The 22,565-nt window shown below is 41.1% G+C and overlaps 1 protein-coding gene across 6 annotated transcripts in view; it reads left to right on the forward strand.

Moving 5' to 3' along the window:
* Positions 1-22,565, forward strand: part of KCTD1 (potassium channel tetramerization domain containing 1) — a 101,823-nt gene that overhangs the window by 43,732 nt on the left and 35,526 nt on the right. Inside the window, exons 2-3 of one of the 6 annotated variants that reach the window (XM_032704811.1) lie at positions 16,989-17,244; positions 18,054-18,216. The exons of 4 other annotated variants lie outside the window; for them this stretch is intronic. In XM_032704811.1, the coding sequence (XP_032560702.1) occupies positions 18,211-18,216 (6 nt within the window). In that variant the 5' untranslated portion in view covers positions 16,989-17,244; positions 18,054-18,210. Of the gene's footprint in view, positions 1-14,698; positions 17,245-18,053; positions 18,217-22,565 lie in introns of those variants that run through there. One more of the 6 variants, XM_032704803.1, reaches the window with a different exon arrangement.

A 22,565-nucleotide genomic window follows, 5' to 3' on the forward strand; every position in this document is an offset into this window, starting at 1 on the left:
TGGCTGTTTGTGGTGATCAGGAGGTGATGCTTTTTGTAAGCCTTTATCAAATTGATCGGTATTAGTTTCCATCTTGGGTTTAGAAAACATGCTGTGTCTTTCCTGTCATGATACACTAGTTTCTGGAAACTCTCCCTAGACTATTGCAAGACCAGGTTCACATTTCTGCTCAATTCTTTAAAATGCTTTTTAGGGGATTGGGGGAAAGTAAGAAGATGCTCTAAGCTTGTGGAGTTCGGCTAATCAGCAGTTCAGAAATAACTGTTCAGCTTTTCAGTCTATTTTACACTTTCTCGTGTCTGTTAATTCAGTAACCCTTAAGTAGGTATCTTGCTGATTATCTCTTTGAAAATACAGTTTCTCTGAAAAAACCCACCACTTCCTCTGAAATCACACACTGATCAGTGACTGGCAAACTTGAGAGTGGAAAAGGAACTGTTCTTTGAGGCAAAATGGATAATGCAAAGCTATGTTGTCCATGAAACCAGGTGAGGAAAACTAGGTTCTCTAGAACTGACTGATGTTAGTAGGAATACGATTTTTTTTTTTTCCCCAGCACAAACACTTTAAAAAGTGATATTCCTTCACAGGGATGGCAATGCAAAATCCCTCAACCTTTGAATCTGGCTCTTTTGCACAAGTACCATTTGAAAATAAAATAGGCAGAGTGGGACTAACGTGGTTTGTGTCAGACTCAAACTGCTGCATAATCAGTTTTCTGAAGCTGCTGCCAATCCAAAGCAGTATGTGTAACACAGTTACAGTCTGATTTTTGAAAAGCAGAAACAACTTTAATGTTCTTTCGGAACTTTGTAGTTTTTCCTTCCTTTTGGGGCATTTGACACGCTATTACTGATTTTATCTCTTTGCAAGTTACCTTTTTTGGGGGACTTTTAGTGTATTATTTTTGAGATGCACCTGCATTTGTCAGTTGGTTTCAAGTAAAATACTGAGTCTTTTTGGTATCTTTTAAGTAGGACGTGAATGCAAATGTTTCCACTGAAAGTACTTTTAGATACAAGCTGTTCCCTTCAGTTTTAGGCATTGAAAAGTATAAAAAATAAGGAATTAAAAAAAAAAAAGCGACGGAAAACCAAGTTTATTGTAACTGGAAACTACAAATGTGTCAAAATGGGTATTGCATGTAAAATGTACGGTGACTCAATATAGTATTAGTTGAGTTGCTAATATGTTCTTCTGGAATATGGAAGCAGCACTAGACTACTCTGTAACTGCTAAAATTATCCCCATGGTACAGAGGAGGATAATTCAACACTTCAAAGTTTACTCTTGTAATTCATTAAGAAAAGATTCCTTATGCCTGTGCTAAAGTAGAAATTTAACCAGTCAGTTTTTCTCAGTATGGTATATTAGCTTGCAAAGTGGTAATGGACATATTTGGGATCATGAATATAATAGTACATTAGATTTGCAGTACAGGGTAATGATACTGTACTAACTGTTGCTGTCATGTAAAACATGCAGCAGATACTTTCAGAAGTTCATGTATGTTGTTTTGATTGTTGAGAGGTACCAAAGCATCAGGTCAAATCTATATCTTTCCAGGAAAAAAATACAATAGCTGATAAATATTTTTTTTCTTTTTTGATTTCACAAGGCCCATGTCCAAATTTTTGCTAAAACAGCAAAACACACTTCTCCTCCTTCTGTGCTTTGCAGCTTAGCTGACTACTGTAACTTATTAAGGCATTTTTATTTCTGTAAAGTGCTGCACTGCTTCCACTGGACACTTTTTTTGCTACAAGTTTATGATCTTACCAATGTTAGTTGCTGTAAAATGCTCTGGTATGGTGGTGTTCTGGCATTGTTCTGTAAAGATTTCCAGCAATAGAGCTGCAGCAGCTACCCTACTACCCTAACCCTCACAGCAGCAGCCTGGCATGGTGAGTCCTCTGGGGCCCCATCTCTCCTGTAGTGAGTTGGTTCAGGCTCCAACCAAAGGAACGCTGCCACTTGAGCAGTGACCACACAGCCCTGCCACGGGGATGGTGGGCATTGCTGCTGCCAGCCCACCGCTCAGGACTCTGCAGGTCTTCTCAGGCTTTCCTCCCAAAAAGGGAACCAATGCTATAAAAAACCCTAAAATGTCTTTTTTTCTTTCTTTTTTTTTTTGTCCCTCCTCCCCAATGTTTATAAAACCAAAAAGCTCCAAAAAAGCCCCAGTCTGAAAACCTTTTATTCTCTTTATCATTAATGATAGTGGTCTGAAATAGCAGTTACCTATTTTATCTGAAGGGGTTTTTAGGAGGGTTGGAGAGCAGATATGAGCTTTCCAACCTATCTGGAGGCCAGAAAGCAAGGGTTGAATAGCTGTGTTAGCAGAATTTTGATGCAGAGTGTGGAAATTTTGTGAGAAGAAAAAGATGGAAGTAATATGTTGAAATGGAAAATGAGGAGAGGAAAGGCAGGGTGACAAAACCTTATCAACTATCTTGTTGCAGCATATCTGTTTGGGAACCAGATTAACTTTGTATACCAGTGTGCTTCTGCTGGATTAGTTTAATGGATTCAAGGAGTAAGAAATAATGTCTCTGTTTGGAGATGGGCTGAAATTGGAGGAAAAAATTAGCAGGGGGGAAATCCTTCTCTCCTAATACTAAATAAAAAATGTAGTAGTTGCACTGAAACAAAATTTGATCAAGGAAAAGACAGACCCAGAGGGATGGCGAAGAAAAACTGTGCATTTTTTTCCTATAAATTAGAAATGCTAGAGGAAAATATAAAAGAACAGTGAAGGGGCAGGGAGGGAAGTCTTAGTTTTCTTCAACTTTAGAGTCAGTTAAAAAAAAAAGTAGTACTTAAATTAAGTACATTGTATTATTGCCTCTTATGGGAACTAAAATCTAAAGTTTTTTCTTAACCTAATGTGACATTTAAGCCAGTGATTTCCTGTAGAGTTTTGTGTCAGAGTAGTCATTGGTTCTTGGGTACGTATTCTGAAAGAAATCCCCTGTCAGCACAGTGGTAAAATGGCCTGTAACATTGTGTTTGGTTTTATGCCTAATGGACAATAAAGTAGTTTCCTGAAGCTACTTGAAATACTCCTTGTAAACTAAAGTGTCCAGATGAATTTCTCATTCACTTCATATTAAAACTCACTGAGGAAGTTGCAAAAACATATTTTTGATCAAAGCACTGCAGAAGCTTGTCATATACTCTATTAATCTTTAAGATACTTCATAAAATTCCTGAGAAGAACCTCAGTGGGTTCCTGCTTTCAAAGACAGCTTCATCCCACCTGGATGCCAAACAGAGAGAGCAGCTCCACTCTGTGGTGGGAGGGCATGTAGGAAGTGTACAGGGTCGAGGGGAAACAGTTGGAAAGTCTTGTTTTTTCCCATGTTTATCTGACTCTGTTTCCTAGTGGAATAGTAGGGTTGTTGAATTATTTGCATGAAAAGCTGTCTGCATCCAAAATTACTTGTGTGTGCTAGTCTGTTCTGTGTATGTTAATGCCTGTATTTCTGTTGTATAGTCAGTTCACGTTACATGACAACCTTAAATGCCTCGGTGGTGTGCTTGATCAAAACACTTTTTTTTTTTCCCTAAGGAAGAAAACAGTGTCATAGCTCTGAGCAGCCAGGAATTTCTCATTGGTTCTGGTGGTAGATGGCTGGGTGCTAGCTTTTTGCAAGCCATTCTTGAGAAGAAGTTAAGCTGCTATCATACTGTACTTCACTTTTTTTTTAATAAATGTGTTTTAAACTTCTATAAACTTCTATACAGACTCTCTTCGCATCTTTCTTCTGGCAAGTTTCTTCCTATGCATTTTCATGAGTAGGAGACTCAAATCAATATTTACAGGGTCTACTTCCATGCTTTATATATGCAGCTACATCAAAATACATGGCTATGCACTTTATAAGAAAGTTATTCAAGGAGAAGTGTTCATCTGATCAGCAATATCTGCTTTTTTGCAATGGTAGGGTGCTTTGAGCACTGTTGTAGAAACAGTAGGATTGTGCTTTGGAGAAACTGTCATACATGTGACTTGAAAATTGTGTCTTACTGTGGAAAAAAAGTACGTGAGAAGTGGCCACCACAACATAGAGCCTCCCTGGAGCAACAACTGTGCTGGCTGTATGCCAGCAAGACAGTACCATGAAAGTAAGAAGTTGTGCTTCAAGAGATAGGAGGTGACAGTGTTGGACAGTGCACCAGCTGATGAAAGGCAATAAAGGTTATACAGACTACATGACTGTGATGTTACTCTGCTTGCACTAGTGATCTAATCCAAGAAGGGGCTGGGGGGAAAAGTGCCCACCTGTAAAAAGAGAAAGTTGTTAGCTGTTATTAAAGTACATATTTTGGTGACTTGTGAGAAAATTAGCAGTCTCAGTCTAGATCCTAGTGGACAAGTATCCTTGCAATATAGGCCACTAGAACTGACGCTGATTGTCCCTCTCATAGCAGCCTGGGTGGTGAAGAGCTGCTCTGGCCCCAGAGGTGAGCTCCTGACAGGCAGGACAGGCTGACAGCCACAAGAGAAAGCTTGCTCTGCCAGTGGTACACTTGCTATCTGGATGGTCTGCTGGGCTGTGGATGTGATGTTATCTAAAAGCAGCAGACTTCTGTACCAATTTAAGTGGAAAAACAAGACTAACAGCCAAATTTGTACTCTTTGTGTCTTTTACTAATTGTGAAAAATAGCAATTTGCTTCTCCATCCTCCTGGCTTTACCATCTTCTTTGTATCACTCCACTGACTTTTACTTATGCCTTCTTGGCTCTAATAATTTCTTAATGAAGCAGACAATTATATTTTATTTTATTCTGTATGAGCTTCTTCTCGTCATTCATTCTTGTTTCCCTCCACTCCATTTCTACTCCAGGCAAAATTTATTTACAGTGGAGATGGGCTGGATGTGTATCATTCCAGACCTACTGTAAATGACCCTACAGATTCGCCTGCACATCCCCTTTTCTCACCTAGAATGCATGCAAGGAAGGTCATATGGGGCTGTCCCCATACCCCATCCCCAAGTTAGTGGCCAAGAGCAGATGTCTGTAGAAGAGAACAGCAGTGGACAGATAGGTGGTGCTTTTCATGTGGGTGTTATAAACATGTCTGCCACTTCCCACTCTGAGGTGGAAGTGACATGGCAGAAGCACATTAATCATTAAAAAGCAGATATTAACAGAGTCACGTTGGGTCCATGGGATGAATGGACCCCTTTACATTTTCCTCTCAAACTGCTTTGATGGGAATGTTGATTACAGACAAGGTAAACTTGTTTGTACTTCATTCATTAATAACAAACTATAAACTGCCCTGCCTCCCCTCCCCACAGGCAAGGCACTTGAGGAGATGCCAGACAATTAAAGTACTTAAGACAGTAATTACAGTCAAATATACAACAAAAATAAAATCACTGCACATGATTTTTTTTATGCTCTGTTTTGTTCTGTGCTTTTATTAAACCGCAATTCTTGCCTCACGATTGAACAGGAGTTTCTCAGCTGGTAATACCAAACTGTTTGACAAGCTTGCTTTGGTTCATCTGTGTATTTAGTAACCTCTTTGATGGTCTTGCTGCTGAATTCATCCCAGCTCGGACTCCTGCGTTTTAGACGTATCTTGCTATATAAAGCTGCCATACCTCTGGGTCTTAGCACCAGTCAGTAGGGAGGTGATACCAATGCCCTCTCGCAACTTTTCCTTTCCTATGTTTTCCTTGCTGGTTTTCTTACTATACGAGGAGTAGTGTCTCTGCTTACTATGATGCTTAGAAGGGAAGACTGAATTAAGCTGAGGTGTTCTGTTGGCTTCAGATATTTAAATTGGAGCTGATGCATTTTAAACTTCAGAAATTAGCGTCCACAAGCTTAACTTGTGAACCTATTGAATGAGTTAGCATCCCGCAGTAGAAACGTGTGTGTATGCCAGCTCAACATATTTTTAAGTGAAATTCTTAGTGATTTCAATATTCCAGATAAAGTACACTTTAAAAAGACAGAAAGTTAGCTGTAATGAGATCCAGCTGGTGTGCATAAACCTTTCACATCGTGTTACATAGTTAAGTTGGTAAGTAATGTATGGGGGAAAGTTCCTGTTGCTTATTCTTTTGTACTGGAGTTTTACAAGGCTATATAAATACTGTAAGAATTTAAATGGAGGAAACACAAGATTAGAAGCAAACAACAGATGATATATGGTACAAAAATGTCATAAAGCAAACCTGTAATATTATTCTTTTGGTACTTAATATTAAACGACTGGAACCTGACAGTGTTCTGAATGTCACCTATGTTAAAATAGCTCTCATAAGAACAATTCCCAGTTGATTGGTTTGATTAACGTGAATAGTTTAAAAGTAGGTCGTTTTATGCTGGATGATATCAGAGTGTGGATTCCCTCTGAGTAATATTTTGACTGGTCTTTTTATTCGGTAAAATCTGCATCGCTGTGGTATTCAAAGCAGAGGACAGGCTCACGGGCTCCTTACCATAACTTAGCAACCTGTTCTCCTTTATACAAACTGTAATTACAGAAACATAAACTACATCTTCATTTATTTCAATGGTAAGAGCATGGGAGAGGAATGTGGGAAGGAATTCTTTGTGCCGCCATCAATTTAGTTGCCTACCTTGCAGTTGTTTCATAAACATCCTAGAAAGCTCCTGAAAATACTGAATGTGAAATGTGCCAAAAGTGGTTAAAATGAAAAACTTTGTCCTCTGACAGACAAGCCCTGGCAAATCTTAGCTTGATGTTACTACCCTCGGCTGCCCTCCTCCTTTGTGGAAGGCTTTTGCTCCCTTGTGGAGTCAGCAAAAGGAACTGTGTGCCTGCACTTCAGCAGCTACAGCAAACCTTGGTCAAGGGATTATTTTTTGGGTGCTGTCACTGTCACCAGCAAACTGAGTTGCCATACTTAGTCTGTGAACTGGAACAGAAGAGGCAGGAGCATGTAGTCTGTATTGCCAGTTTTGCCATGGGGGTGGTAGCCCTGGGGAGAGGAGTGGTTAAAAAGAGTAGTCCGAAATTGCACAGCTATTTGTTGCATGATGATGTCTAAGCCCTCAGCTATCCTCATTTAAAGGGAATGGTCAGGGAGGTATCATAGCATATTTAAAGCTTAGGTAGTTGCTCTTATGAAAAGTGTAATTTACAGTAATTGCCACTTTTAATAATGAACTGATCTATTTGACATGGCTCAGTGCCCGCTAAACAGTTAAAATGACAACTTAAGATGCTGTTACCAATGTAAGTATATTGAACTTGATCTGTTTGGAAGATATTGTGGGGTGATTTCTATAGCAAAGGTATATCAAGCTTAGGCACCCTTCTACAGAAGGGAAACTGAATTTTGAACTATAAATAAACTTTCATTAGCTCAAGATTTATTCAATTAAATGTGAAAGGAACATTCAGAGTGTAAGTGAATAATAAAAAATTTCTGGTTTTGTGGGTTTGTAAGTTCTCATAAATCAGTCAGCAAGTTTCCAGTCATGACAACCACATGTCCCATACTCTGACATTGCAGCTACCACGAAACTAAAGAGAAGGATGTAATCAACCCTTAATAAGAGTGGCAAGCCAAATGAGTAGCATTGAAAAAACAAGGTGATGTCTTGCAGATTTCTGACTTAATTTTTTGCAGGCTGTCAGTACACTGACAGACTCTTTAAATCTCTCTCACTTTCCTCTGTGGGTTCCCACCTTGCCCCTTGGTAAAGCAGCAAGCAAAAATCTCTTATGGGGCTTTGTGTGGGGAAAAATGGGCTGAAGGCCTTTAATAGCTTATAAACAAGGATTGACATGGCTCAATATTTTGTGGTCCTTGTTTTTCAGGAAATGCTTATGTAAAATATGAAAAAGAGATAGGTTAAAAGTCAAAGCAGTGATGATGAATGATCCTTTGTTTTTCTTACTGCTCTGGGGGCTGAGATCCCCACTGCTCCTGGCAAAGCCAGCATGAGGAGCGGTGCTGCACTGCTCAGGATTTCCAGCAAAGATGAGCTCTAGGCAGGTAACACCACATCACCCAACTGTCCTGGATAAAAAAATGAGGATAGGAAGCATTGCTGCTCAGTAATCTCGGATCACTTGGCAGTGCTATGCTTCTCACCAGCTTCTCGCTGTGTACAGGACCTGTGAATAGCCAGCGGACCTGCCAGAGCATTAGGAGCAGTGACTGAAGGTGCTGATGGGGATGACTGAGTGTCCAGCATCTTGTGTGCTTCTCCTGTGTGATGTGGTCTCACTAGAGGTGAGGTGAGAGCTTACTTCAACCTTGGAAGCGGCTGATTCCAGTGCTCTGCTGGCCTCTAGTCAAATGCTGGCCTGAACTGACCCTGCTTGGCTTGAGATCCAGAGGGATCACAGTGCAGCAGGAATAAGAGGCACTTTGTTCTCCCTTGTAGATACACTGTGATTAAACTTGGTAGTCATGAGGCCAGATTTACTGCTGTGCTCTTGCTGTTTGGCATTGCACAACAGCAAAAACACCCAGAGAGCGAGCAAATTTGATCCGTGTTTCCTAAGGATTGTGAAATTCTCCTTCTGTACAGATTTGCAGGCTGAATTTAAAGCATGATTTATAAAAGGGGCCTTTTCTCTTAGAGTAAATGTGATTGCCCTTTCTGTAGGGCTGCAAGACAAATGTTCTTAGTCTGCAAGGGAACTTTTTCAGTGTGCTATCCTTAGTGTGGTTTTGCCTCATCTTCCCCACTGTACACTTCACTAACTTAAAGCTATTTAACTGAGATGCAAAAGAAAAATACCGTTTTTTCAGCATTTGAGCCTCATGAGGGCATACAAAAAATATACAGCAAGGCAGGCATTTGTTTTGCGCTGTTCAGAAGCTTTCTAACATCCTCCAAACTGTGCTGTGATTCTTATTTTTGGTCAGTTTCCTCCGTCTGCCATTGCAAGTAGACTTTCTCTTGCTAATCTGTTGCCTGAAATACTCTTTGTTCAGGAAAGCAAGTCTCTTTCTGTTGTAATCAGGGCTAGGAATTCAGCTGCAGGGTCACTCTTGGTGCTGTAGAGTTCACTGGCCATGTTTTGCTTCTGGCAGTCCTAGCTTTGGCCCCTTTACACAGATCAATGCCAGGCTAACCCCATTTATTGCTACTACTGAATCAAAACTCTGCTTCTCCTATTTAATTTAGCTCAAAATAGATGTAATGCAAACAAACGTCAGCATGGCAAAAGAGCCAGAAGAAGGGGAGGAAGAAAAAAAATGCACTCAGGGTTTTTTTGAATTAAATATACTAAATGGTGCCAGGCTTCAGATGGGAAGAATTAGTTGACATTGTATCATTAGACCCTTTATAAAAATCAATTGTCGTCATTGATTCTAATTTGCATGTGAGTATTAGAGTTTATCTGCTTGTCTTCCATTCCCTTTTTGTGTTTAAAACCATTTCTGATGTAACTGCTACTGCTTAAGCTCAACCATGCATTCAGATTTCTGCTGGGTTTCTTAGTCCCAGATGAACTTCCTGGCTTGCTTCGTTGTGCCCTGAGTAGGTGAACTTCCATCCTTATTACTAGATACCACAACGTCAGCATCCTAGAAACTTCCAGACTTGCTTCTGGTCAAGTGAAGTTGCTGTTGGCAGGAGTGTATTATTCTTGGTGAAGCTACTTGCTGCTGAACACTTTGTAATGCTCATCACTGCGAGATGGGTTAAGAGGTTTTGTTGAAGCAAATGTGTGGCAGGCAAGACTTCTGTGGCTATCAAACCCGGTGACTGTAAATAAATTTTTTCTGTACCTGTGGCACACCTCAATATGAGAAAGTGTTTGGCTTCTCAGCACCTTACTTGAATTTTAGATGACAAGACCTTCATGGCGTGGTTGGCATCCAGCCGTCTTTCCTGACCAGGGCTGGAGTTAGGAATTCCACTTCTTGCCACACCTCATTCCACACTGTTTCTCAGATATGTGGAATAAGGTGCACAGATACCCTCACCCATGGTTGCTTTCTGGATTGAAGTTCTGTTCATTGTGCAAGGCAGAGCAGGTGGAAATGATGAGGGTTAGTGTTTTTGCTGAAAAACAAAACAATCTTGCGTCACATCCTTCCACTCCAACCCCTCTCCACACGGATAAACCTCTCCTCAAGCTATTCCCCTTCAGTTTTTGAACTCTAGGTTGGTGTTCATCAGAAGTCAAGCGTTCGGTTGAGTATGTTTGTAATGGGATGGAAGATAGCTGAGACAATCTAAAATTCAGGAATTGTTGCTGAACTTAAATTCTGTTACTGTCTACTAGATGATCACCAGAAAAGCCCCGAAACCTTTCCTGTTTATTTCAAATGCTCTTTTATTTCTGACATTACAGTTCTTCTGTTGCTGAAGCCAAGCTTCTCAAATATTTGTTCTGAAGGGGAGACTTGTCAACTTAAATGTTTGGCATTTTTGGAGGGCTTCTTTTGGGTTTTTTTTTTTAACCCCCCCCTTTTCTCCACTCTTCCCAATTTAATGCCGCCTCCTTCTTCTGTTTGCTCCTTTCTTTTTCTTGCAGGGCTTTGTTGTTCCAAAAGGGGATGCTTTGGTTTTCCCACTACCAACATTCACTTGGTGTGCCTGCCCCCTTTCCTTGCCCTTTGCAGGAATGCTAGTGCCTTGGCCTCTGCTTTCCTCCCCTTCCACACTAGGGAGGGAGCTGATGGTTTCCTGCACTGCTCCTGGATTAGGAGACAAGCATCAAGTAAAACAGCAGGAGGGCAAGCATGAAATGAGACACAAGCTCTAAGGCCTTCCTGATGTTTCCCTCAAACTTATGTGGTTCCAGATAAAATCCTTTGCAGTTATCTCCCAGACTATCTGGAATTGGTCTTTAAAGACTCCGAATGTGTCATGTGTCACTGTTTAGAATTGTCCCTTTATCTGCTCCTTTACCTGTCAGCTCCTCTTCTTGTGATGGTTTCTTCCACTTTTCATGTCTCTACTGGAATGTGGTAGGTTTTTTGCATATGATTTTAAAAATTTATTTCATCATACTTGGTGGTTGTCTGTACCTGATACCTTTTTTTTTTAGATCTTTTTTCCCCAGTCTTGATCCTCAGTCTTGATCCTTCTTTAAAGTTTTCTTCTCTATTGCAGAAAACAAGTGTAGTTCAAAACTGTCAGTTTGGGCCTATAGAAGATGCTTACCCTTAGCAGCATGGTCTTACTGGTTATTACCACTCAAGACATTCAGTGAGTTTGTTTTCTCTAGCTTTGGTTAAATGAAGTCTTCCCCTGCTTCCCCACAAACCCAACAAAAGATTTCACATCTTATTTTGAATGAGCATAATTCATATAAAGCCTAGTGCCTCACCAGCAGTTTGAATTACCTGATCTGAACCTTCTGGCAAGGGCCAGCTTCTCCAAGAGCCCCATTCGAGAACAGCCCAACAAAAGAGACATTTACTTCATACCTACATGCTTATGGTGGTTGCCACAGCTGTGGCAAGTGACAGGCTGTGTCCAGAGTTGTCTCACTTGATTTCTGTATGTTTTGGAGATAACTGTATTATGTTTATCTTTCATTTTCTTGTTGAAGCAGCTGTTTGTTGTTTGAATTTTGAGCTGTCCCTTGGAATCATCTAATGATGTGATTCTTCTCTGTGCCATAACATAGCTATAATCTACTATCAGTTTATGCTAATGTGTTATTTTCAATTTTATTGAAATGTATTGTACATTGGAGGCAATAAAAGCCAACAAATAGAGAAAGTGAGACAGGCATTTCTCATTGATTGACAGGCATAGACTTTTCTGCTTCTTTAAATATTTTCATGTCTTTTTGTTGCCCAACAACTGGTTCTTTGTGTTTTATTAATGACCAGAGAAGAATAAGCACAGATTTAGAAGCAGGCCGTGCAGTCCAAGGTAGTGCATATTCCATATAACGTAAATTTCATCCACTCTTCTAAGGTTATATGTATGATCTGTTTTGGCGTTGGATCAAGTAAAAACCTCCTAATATAAAATAAAGAGTTTGCTGAGGTAGTTAGCAGAGATTGTTCATCTACAATTAAATAGTGGATTGCTGCTTCATGAGGTTGGTGGGGGCAATGACGGCTTCTGTTAGCACATGGTTATATAGATTCAGGGTTAATCACCCTTGCGGGCAAAAAATGCTAAAATTAGCTGCCAAATGGATGTGTTTATCATATGAGCTACAATGACTACTTGGAGAAATCCCTACAGGTTTGAAAACAATAATAATCAAAATTGTATTTCTTAGCCATGGATCTTAGAGTATCTTTTACATATAATGGAATCAAACAAACCAAATCTAAAATATGCTTTGTTCATATGCCATATGGTCGTTGTCTTGCCAAGCACTCTGTTTGCCTGCCAGACTCCTGTGTTCTCCTTTCCTTGAATCCTGCCCTTCACACTAACAAAAAAAATTGCTGCATGACCCCCATAGTCATATGCTCACCATTCCCTTTTCCCCTTCATCCCTAAATACTTTTCCAGCATTTAAGCAAACTTCAAACACCCAAAAAGAGGTAAAATGAAGTAAAAGCCTTCATGCGCTACTGCTTTGAAGGAACCTTTTGAATTTAGCCCCAGCTGTATTTAGCTTAATTCAGGACTTCAGCCCCTTCCTACCAGCCACTCAAAAACATACCAGCTGCTCTAAGGGATTTAAAATCCAAAGATGGACAGATTTTATTATGGGGTGGGGATAGGGCAGTATCTGGGTCTCTTATGGTTTTGGGTTCAGGTCCCATGCGCCACATGGATAGCCTGTTTCCAGAGCTCTGGGGAGAGGTGCTGTGTGTTGCCTCATATGTGTATTTTTAGCAGAAGGCTGCTTCCTGATCCCTGAGCACCTGTGTGGTGTTATGCTGCCTGTCCCAAGGTATTAAGTAACCCACAGGCATTTTGAAATAGGTAATGATAATACGATTTCTCTCGTGATAGTGTTTGGGTTTTTTCATTCTCCTGCTTGTTGTGAAATCTGTAGGCTGATAATTTCAATGGGAGTTATGAGAGGAGAGGAAAAACTCCCAGCTAGCCCTGGAAATGCATGGGATCATTGTAGAGATGGGTAAACACTCCCTATTGCAGTCCGTCTTAACAAAGACTTCCAAAAAGCCCGTCATCTCAGCAAGTTCAACTTTTACCCTTTCCTTACACTGTTCTCCTTCTCAGAAGTCTCTGTCCCTCTGCTGGGGTTTTGATAGATTATCATTTCTGAGACAGGGACGTTGCTTTACTAAGTTCAGCTTCAGAGACTTGTTGGGAGGGGAAGTAGATGAGACAGGAAGAAAACAGAGAAGTGACACAGAGCCTCCTAAATGTCAGTTCTTTTTGCCCATGGTGTTTCATCAATACTGGAGCAAGGGATGTATAGGTTACAGTTTCACACCCTATTTCCAGTTCTCTACCAGACTGAGCTGTAACTGTCAAAATTGTGGTTTTGTTTACATCTTCATAATAAATTAGATAATTGAAAGTGTATGGCTTTAAAGCACTTCTGTGCCTTTTTTCTGCAGTCAGGTTATAGATGAAGCTGTCTGTTTTACTAGCTAGTCTCATAATTACCAAGTGGATGCAATGTCTTCAAAATTGCAATTCCATCTGAGAATATTTTATTATTGGTTGCTGCGAGAAACATCTGGAGAGTGCTTAAAGCTCTTGTGTGTTACAACATTTCAAAGACATGGTTTTATCAGATCCTTGTATTTTGTCCCTTTCCTCTTTCCTCTTCATATGGCCAGAAGAGCTAATAGAGACTTTCTTAAGCCTGATAAGGTGATTCTAGATACAAAATTCTTCGGATAGTACAAAGTTGGGGTTTTTGTTGTCTGCGTGGTCAGCCTGAAATAGATAATGTTCTTTGATACATTTTTGGATATATCTTCTCTAGATGGGTCAGTGTTATTTCTTTCTGCTCCTAGGCAAATTAATAAACCAAATTTAAAAGTGCAGAGGGAAGCAGGCAGCTGGCTGATTCAAAGGGAGAGGCTATGTTTTTCATCACCACCCTTTCAAAGCCTCTCTGAATCAAAAGAACCATTGGATTGCGAAGGCAAGACCTATGCCACACCAGAAGCTCCCAGTTCAGCAATTTTCCCAGGGTAAAATTATAACTCATGTTTCCTCAGCACAGGCTGTAACTGGCAGCGTTCCTTCTACTTCTAAGGGTGAAATTGCTGGGGGGGGAACAGACATCTAATGTGCCTCTAGAAGTTTTATGATGGGTGTTAGCCTCCTTTTGTGGAAAGGTAGATGTTCTTCTGGAACATACCCAAGGGCAGGTGCTATTCAAACTGGAGTATAAATTGACTTCAAGTAAGGCAGTACAGGCTTATTTTTGTTCAGTTTGTGAGTCAAATCTAAAGAAGAAAAAGCCGTTTCTCAAATTGTGACAGTTCATGACAACCTTCCTGTTATGCCACTGAAGTCTACCTTTTTATGGGTCTTTAAAATCTTCAGATACAACTGCAATTCAAGACATTAATCTTTATTCGGGTACTGCTGATAGGATCTTACCTTGCAAACAAAACAGTCAAATTTTAGCAATGCTTGTTTTCTAGTGTTGCTTCTCACCAGAAGATTATTGGACAAATTGCAAACTTGGTCCAAGAAGAAGGTTACCTGTTGGTTTCTTTCCCACTCAAATCTGAACACCATTTGTAAGGATTTGTTTAACTTTACATTCAAATAAACCAGCATGGTTCTGGCAAACAGAAGTCCTTTCCTTCTAAACCCAGGAGGGAGTGTTTTTTTTCTTTTTCCTTGTCCTTTTCTTATGTAAAAACTGTTACAAAATATGTGGAGTGCCTGCTACAAGTGGATAAAAGGCAACAGCACTTGAATGAAAAGTCTGACTAAAAATTACATTATTAATATATCTCAACCTAGAAGTAGTCTATCTGGGAGCAGTTGAAAGATGGATTCCAGTGTTCCCCTGTTCCTTCGCTATCTGTTCCTGGTCCAAACCCCACTGTACATGCATGGAGTGGAGGTGTCTGTCACACTCCTGGCTTCACTGCTGCAGGAGATAGGCTGGGAGATTCTCCATCCCTTACAGAGGCAATGGGAGCTGTTGACTGCTCTGTGCTGGGCTATTTCCAGGGACTGGGGAGAGCTGACCAAGTGGCTGCTTCATTCAGGAAGGAGGTGTAGATTCTGAGTGGAGCCCCTGAATACACAGCTATGTTATCTACAAAGGAGCTGGCAGGCCGCATCTCTTGCAGCAGGGATGAAATGGTCCAAGATATTTGGATCAATGCTGCTTGCTGTAATGAATGAAGCCTTGTATGGAGGGGATCTAGTCTGTCATCTCTGCCCTTTTTGTGCTTGTTTTCCTATGAAGTACAGGTAAATTCACGTTGTTTCTGCTACCCGATGTTTGATAGAAGTACGAGAAGAAAAACGACCTATTTTCCAGGTTTAAAGGAAAGTAAATGAAACTGTCCTCAGGGCAGCAGAAGCAAAGACTTTTGTGTCAAGCTGTAGTGTTGTGGGCAGGACTGCCAGGCTGCTAAAGGCTCTTCAGACCTGGCAGCCTTTCCCAGGGACTGCTCATCTTTTAACAGCATTTTTGGTTTGTTTTTTTTTTGTTAGTTTTTTTTGGGTGATTGGTTGGGTTTTTTTCAAGTGTCCACAATGATTGCAGCCTCTCTCAGACCAAGGGATCTCTTAGAACTTACTGGCTTGTTTCTGCAGTATTTGACAAGATCCCCTTTTGCATGTGAGAATAAAGAAGTCTGAGTGAAGGTCACTGAGGCACTTCTGCTATATACTTCATGAAATATTTTGAACTGGGCATGTCCAGTTAGCGAAGGCTCAGGTTGGGGAGTTATGCTTTTGTTTGGTCACTCCTAACTCACTTTTATTGCTAATTTGAGTAGAAGCTGGTGCAGAATAGACAAACTGTTGGTGGAGTGAGTGTCCTGAAATGCTGGCTATCCAGTCTGCTCCTGTCATAGGACACCATTAGAAGCATCACAGCAGGTCTGTTGACCTTTGGTTCTATGTCCTCCTGCATCTAAACCATGTCCTCCAGCATAGTTAGGGGATCTTTTTGCTTGCTGCATCCTGGGGTGAACACCCTGTGATTATACAGTGTTAGGTGGGCAGTGGTGTGCTGTGCAGTAATTGAGAGCAGCTTTCAAATCCGGTTTTGCTTGTGAATTAAATGGGTGCTTTCACTGAGTGAGAATTGAATCAGCACATCTGAAAGCTGTAGAAGTTGTCTCCTTCCATTGAGAAAGCAAAAGTGGCTTGTGGAAGCGTGTGTATTTGGGAATAGTGAATCTGGGCTGGACCCCCAAGTTACATGTGGTTTTTGGGTTTTTTTAATAGTACACTGTGTTGGATGTATTCCAAAGATCCTGCTTGTGTTATGGGCTTAAGTTAAGACTTGCTTGACCCAAGCATAGAAGGGATGCTCAGCAAGAAATAGGCAGGCAGTGCAGAAGAACAGAGCTTTACTTGCAGGGCCTGAATATAATAAATGACAACATTTGGACTGTCCTCAGCACTGCTCAACCAAACATACAAGGGGCTGAGTTAATCTTCCAGTAAGAGTACAAACTTATAATATATCTCAAGGGAGGTATTAAACTTTTGTCTGCAGTTTTGACGCTTAGGGAGATCTTCAGAGAAGTTTATAAGCACTAGAGAAGGTACATCCTGTCTCTGTAAACTTGACTTTTTCCAGGTTTTTGGGCTCACCTTTACTGCTGCACTGATAAGTACAGGTCTTCATTTGACTCCTGCCGTTATCCATTAATTCTTTTTCTCCAGTTAGAGATTTTTCTTAAGGTCTCAGTGACCAGTTTCTGTTGGTATGGTTAGAGCTGTTCTGCTGAAGTTAGCTGTGTGCTGTAGACTTGGCTACTGGACACTGGAATTAAAGTGTCTCTAAGCTCTTGTCTAAGGGTGGTTTTTTACTGTCATGCATCTCCAGGTAGGCAACTTTCTCCATCCAGCACAAATACCTCGCTTCCTTCAGCCCCTTGCCTTGCATTTGGTTCTCTGCACCTGTGTCATTTATTCTAGGTCCCGATCTGCTCTGAAATCCCAACAAGGCTCATTTTACCAAGGAAATGCAACCACAGTCTCTCCAGCACTTGCAGCACCTAGCGAGGGTATGTGCTCAGCAGTGCCAGCATCTCAAGGAGGAGAAGGCTGTGAGCAGCCCGCATTTGGGATGTGCAGCAAGGGACCCCCATCTTGAGGGGCCAGATCAGCACTCCACCACAGAGCCAGTGCTTCAGGGACAAGGAGAATGTACCAGTTAAAATTGTCCCATCAGGTAAGTGCTTCAGTCACCACTGCTGTGGCCACTCTGGTGTGACAAGAAGTGCATTTATCAACTTTGTAGGCTTGATCTGCATTTGGACTATTGCAGGATACAGAGAGCAGCCTAACACTGTTACTGACACCTCCAGGAAAGGGTTTCAGCCAAGGTTTTGTTTCATGCTGACCTGTACCTTATATGTCAGCTATGATGGACCCCTCTGAGTATCTCTGTCCCCTCCCTCAAGCAGCCTTGTGGCATCCACCTTTTTCTAAAATGCATTGCTGTATGTATTTCTGCAAATAATACTGAGTGCTGCAAGCATGGCACTTGTGGTGAGAGGAGTGAGCAGCTGCATGGCATAGCTGCAGGTCTTCTTCTGCCCTTAGGTGCCTCAGCATATCCAAAAAACCTTCCACCTTCTCAAGCTCTCCATTGTATTTGACTGTCTTGTATAGGATAATTTGACCTTCTGTCATATGTTGAAAGACATTCAGAGTTTAAAATGAGGCTTTTCTTTCAGAGATCTAAAATATTAATTCTAGTACTATTGTTGAGTCTCAGGGGACATAGTATCTCAACTTGCTGTGCCACTCAATTGCAGCTGTTTGTGCTTTGGGCCCATTTCTCCTGTGACACTCAAACACAATTGTTCTGGAGTTTTGCCTTATAAACATAATTCCTAATGTTCAGACTCAGCAATCCTAAACCTTGCAGCTGCAAGAGGAAGGCAGTGGGATTATATTGGTGAAAGGCAAAACATGACAGTGCAATCAGCACCATTTTCGCTGGGGAAAACAATGGGCTATTTCTTTGTTTTGCAGACCCAGTGGCAGCCGTAAAGCCCAGCCATGTCCTCAGGAAGCTACCAGCCACTGGTGTAATGGGGAAGAAACAGAAGAAAAGATGCGAATGTGCTCACATGTAAAGACTTTTTGACAAAGATCTGGGCAAGTTCTTGGTGCTTCTGGGCTCTTCAGAATGAAGGTGAAGAGAAAGCACCGTGATGGCATGCACACCTTGAGACCAAAATGCAGTTTGTATGCTCTGTGTTGTGCATGGGGTCCATCTTTGACCATCTTGCAGGTCTCTGTCTGAGGGGCCAGCACAACCTGGTGTCATCTGTGGATGCAGAGTACCAGGGCCGTAGCCAGAAAATATGATGTGAGGACATCACCAGCCCAGAGATGCCCATGGTGGCAGTTTCCCCTTCCAGCAGGACAAGCACCTGAGCTTCTTGGACACATAGTCTCTGTATATCTGCCTGCTTGCTACACCTTCCAGAAGTGCTGTTTGTACTGTACTGATATTGTTTATGTTGAATAAATGCTTTCTCTAGCTTCTTTGTTGTGGCAACTGTTTTTGCTGAATTGGAAAAAGTGGGGGGTACTTGTTTAAGCATTGTGGTAAGACGTGACCATGATTATATTTTTAATCTTTAATGAAATGTTTGTTTTGAAAAAGTATATCTTCAAAATGGGGACACTTGTGGAGGAGCCAAATCTCACAGTAGTCCTAATGTTTCTGGTTTGGATGAGGGTCTTGAGCTGGGCTTTCCCCATCCCACAAGCACCCACAAGCACCAGCCTGCTGTTTATTTCAGAGTGCAGGTGCATAGCTGTTCATGATACTTGAGTGATTTCTGCTTTGTACTGGAGGAAAAGAGATTTGTCACCAACTTCTAAAGTTTTTTTGCTGTTTGGATTCATTCCCTATACAGTGGGATATGTGTGTTCAGAGTTGACACTTCTGCTGGAGGTGGCCGATGTGGATGTGCTAACAGCTTTTTCCAACTCTTCTGGGCACCAAGCTTTTTTAAGGAGAGACATCTCTCTAATGGCTTTCTGTTGTGAAAAAAAGGATAATGAACATAGGCTGATTTGATGCTTTAGAATAAACTACTGCACGACTATTGTTTCTAATGTCTAGAAACAATAAGACAAGCTTGTCCTCACCTCCCCTCAGAAAAATCCAAGAGAGTCTGAAATACATAAATTTGAGTTTCTCAGCAGAAATAATTGCTTGGGCTGTGACAGGGAATATCCAATAACTAATACTGAGTAGCATATATACTCTTGTTTGAGCTGAGCTGGCTCACAGCAGGGAAGATGTTGGCTATAATAACCCCAGCCAGCAGTGTTTTGACCTGCAACCTAAAATGATCCCCACTTCCAGTGAGTCAAGCAGAATGTACTTGAATGTCAGTTCTTCTGTGTATGAGCTCAGGTTGTCTTGTAGTGGCATGGTTTTTGTCAAGGTTTCAGACTTAAGAGGGGAACTGAGATGACTTTACTCAAGACCACAGCATGTAAATAATACTTCTGACAACAATGCTAATATTTTGAGGAGAAGAGTAAGTCTCCTGTCTCTTAAATTTTGTACACTTAGGACACTGTAATGACTCACATTCTTCAGATATCTCTTATTTCTTCCACTTGCTACCAGAAAATTGATATGGTTCCTATATTATTCTTGCTTGGTAGACCAGTTGCGTGAGTGCACATCTCTGCCCTGCAACTACTGTGTTTTTTCAACCCAGGTGTAAAGGCTTATTCTTTAACAATATTCTTGAATGGAGTTGAGGAGAAGACGGTATAGAAGAAACAGGCAGGGAGGAGAAGAGATCTGAAAGCTCTCCTCCATGACCCTCAGTCCCCTTTGGTAGGAAAACTTCTAAATCATACAGATTTTAGTAAATACTAGGAGGAGTAGTTCAGGGAGGGCTGCTTTCGCTTCTGTTGAGGCTATAAGAGGCCTTGCCTAGAGCAGAAAATGCGAAGCAGGTTCAGATATGCTCAAAAGACCTGTGCCTGTGAACTAACTACTTGTTGGGGAAAGACCCCTTCAAATATCATCAAGAAAGTGGACGAGCCCCAAATTGTGCTAATAGAGCAGTGTTTCTGATGCTGAACCAACACTGAAAAGTTTTATACAACCCTAAATGCCTTTAACCTGCCTAGCACACAGATTTTGGCCCTTTTGAGTACATAGTTTCAGTAATACATTAAATCTGAGTGAAAATGGGAACTAATTTTTATGAGAAGCTGTTGGGGGGGGTAATCATCTTTGAATACTAAGAATGATAAATGTTTTACAGGGTATTTGAAGTATTTTGGTTTATGGGAACTGTTGTAAAACTGACAATTTCCTGTTCCTACTTAATTTTTTTTTCTTGTAGGATAAATACTAAAATATTTGAGAAAAAAAGCTGTCAAGTGACAGACTGTTGACAGGTCAGGAAGGTCACTGCCCATCCAGCCACTGCAGGTGCTAGCCCTACTTTGTGTCCCACTCATGAACAAAGCTAATGCAGTTCCTGAGGCAGACAACAGCCTCTGGGATCTCCCATGTGGGAACAGCCATGGCTGAGCTCTGAACCCATTTCTGGGTGCCTGTCTCACCTGCTTGATCTCAAGAAAGGGTTCTGAAGAGCTTTTTGATTCTTTTTGTTGTCAGCTATTCTAGATAGCTTACTAGATCCCACTGAGTTTAGTTTCTATGACTTCCTTCTCTCCTCCTGTAGTTCTTTCTAAGGAATTATATTTGTAGTCACATTAGGTGGTAGAAGATTAATAATTTACCAGCAATACCTTGTTATTACCACTTTTTACCAAAGCTTGTTCACTTCCATGTTTGCAGTAATCTGATGCAAGGCACGTGTTTCTTCAGAGAGACTGTTTGTCTCTGTGTTATCCTTTCCATAGCTGAACTAAACAGTGATTTTAACTAATGCAGTGATACAGCTTTGGTCTGTTAAATGCCATACCCATTGGATGGTGACCTTCTGTGCTGTGACTGTGATATTGCATTGTGCCACATTAAAAAGCCCTGGTTTTTTTTAAAGTACCTGGTTCTCCGAATCCCGTTTCTGCTTTTATTTCTCTGGGGCAACTGTAGTAGAAATACCATTGCCTAATTTCAAAGTGGTCTCCAAAAGAGTAGTGAACTGGTTTTATCCAGGGAAATACGCTTTGTGAGCTAAGACTGGAGCAATCTTAGCATTATTGTGCTTAATAACTAAACATTGAGAAGATGGGCATTGTTTCATGAGATGCAATAAATGCAGATAACTTGAAGATGAAATGTTGAAAAGGAGCAGGCTGAAATAAGACAGCAAATGGTTTTATTATAAAGCAGTTTTATTTCTTGGGAGTTTTAGTAGGCAAACTGTGTAAATGGCAGATTGGTTCCAACTTGGGTTTGGAAACTGGTTCCCTTTTCTTGTAAAATGCCCACAGTCCTCCGACCTATCTCCCATCCTGGCAGTTGGTGTTCGTACTACACATTCTTCTACTGCTTTGTACAGCCAGTGCTATCGCAGCTATGCTGAATGAGGTCCCAGCCTAACTACAATATTAACCCTGCAAATCTGTTCATTTTCTCTTGAGCAGCCCCAGGCAGGGTATACAGGAGAATGTGTCCAATTGAAAAACTATTACAGACTCGGTGGTGCTGCAGTGTGTTAAATTGCAAGAGAGCTGTGTTTTTTCTGCCAGAGAGGATCCTGCTAAGGGAGATGGTGGTGTCTGTCTCATGCAAGTTACAGAATTTGTTTTTCATTTTAGTCTCAGCTTTCGTTGGTGATTTTATCTTTGTTTTTGCCAAACCATTTGTCTGCTTTTAAGCACTGAAATGTGTTCCTTAGACCTGCTGCTTTCCTCCTGCTAACTGTCCAACACATTCTCTCCCCCCCACCCTCAATTTGTATCAGTCCTTGCCTTACTTTCACCTTTCCAGTTGTTGTTTTTAATTTTTTCTTCATTATTTTACTAAATACCGTACTGCAGATCAGTAGCATCTTGGGTGGTGGTTGTACCACATAGCATTTGTAGCAGACATTAGTTTTGCATAGCGTGTGTACCTTATTTTGTCTGGACTTGTCTTCTTTGCGCTGCAGGCACCTCCTCAAGCAATTGTAGTGATTAAGCCTGGTATTTCTGCAGATTTATATTAACTTCTGCTTGTAAAGAAACAGAAGAAACCCAACCCTTCCCCCCCCACCCCAACATCTAAACTAGATGTTTTTCTTCATTCCCTTCGTTTTTATCAGTGTTAGACCTTACCTTGCTTTTGTGTACGAGAGAAAATTAGTTAAGTACCTTGTGGTTTATAGATGCCTTTTGTTACATATTACTTGGATTTATTGTGCAACGTTGGCCTGTAAATCATATCAGTCAGACATTTACCTGGCTCTTGTTGCCTTTATTGGTTTGAGTCTTTTAGCAGCCGTGAAAAATGGAGAAATGATGTTTTTGGCGGCGGCGGACTTCGCCACTCCGAGTGCCGTGTAACTCTCTCTCACGGCAGCGCTCCGCTTTGGCGAGGTTTGCTGCCTG

Source organism: Chiroxiphia lanceolata, chromosome 1 (genome assembly GCF_009829145.1).
Source record: "Chiroxiphia lanceolata isolate bChiLan1 chromosome 1, bChiLan1.pri, whole genome shotgun sequence".
NCBI classification, from domain to species: Eukaryota; Metazoa; Chordata; class Aves; order Passeriformes; family Pipridae; genus Chiroxiphia; species Chiroxiphia lanceolata.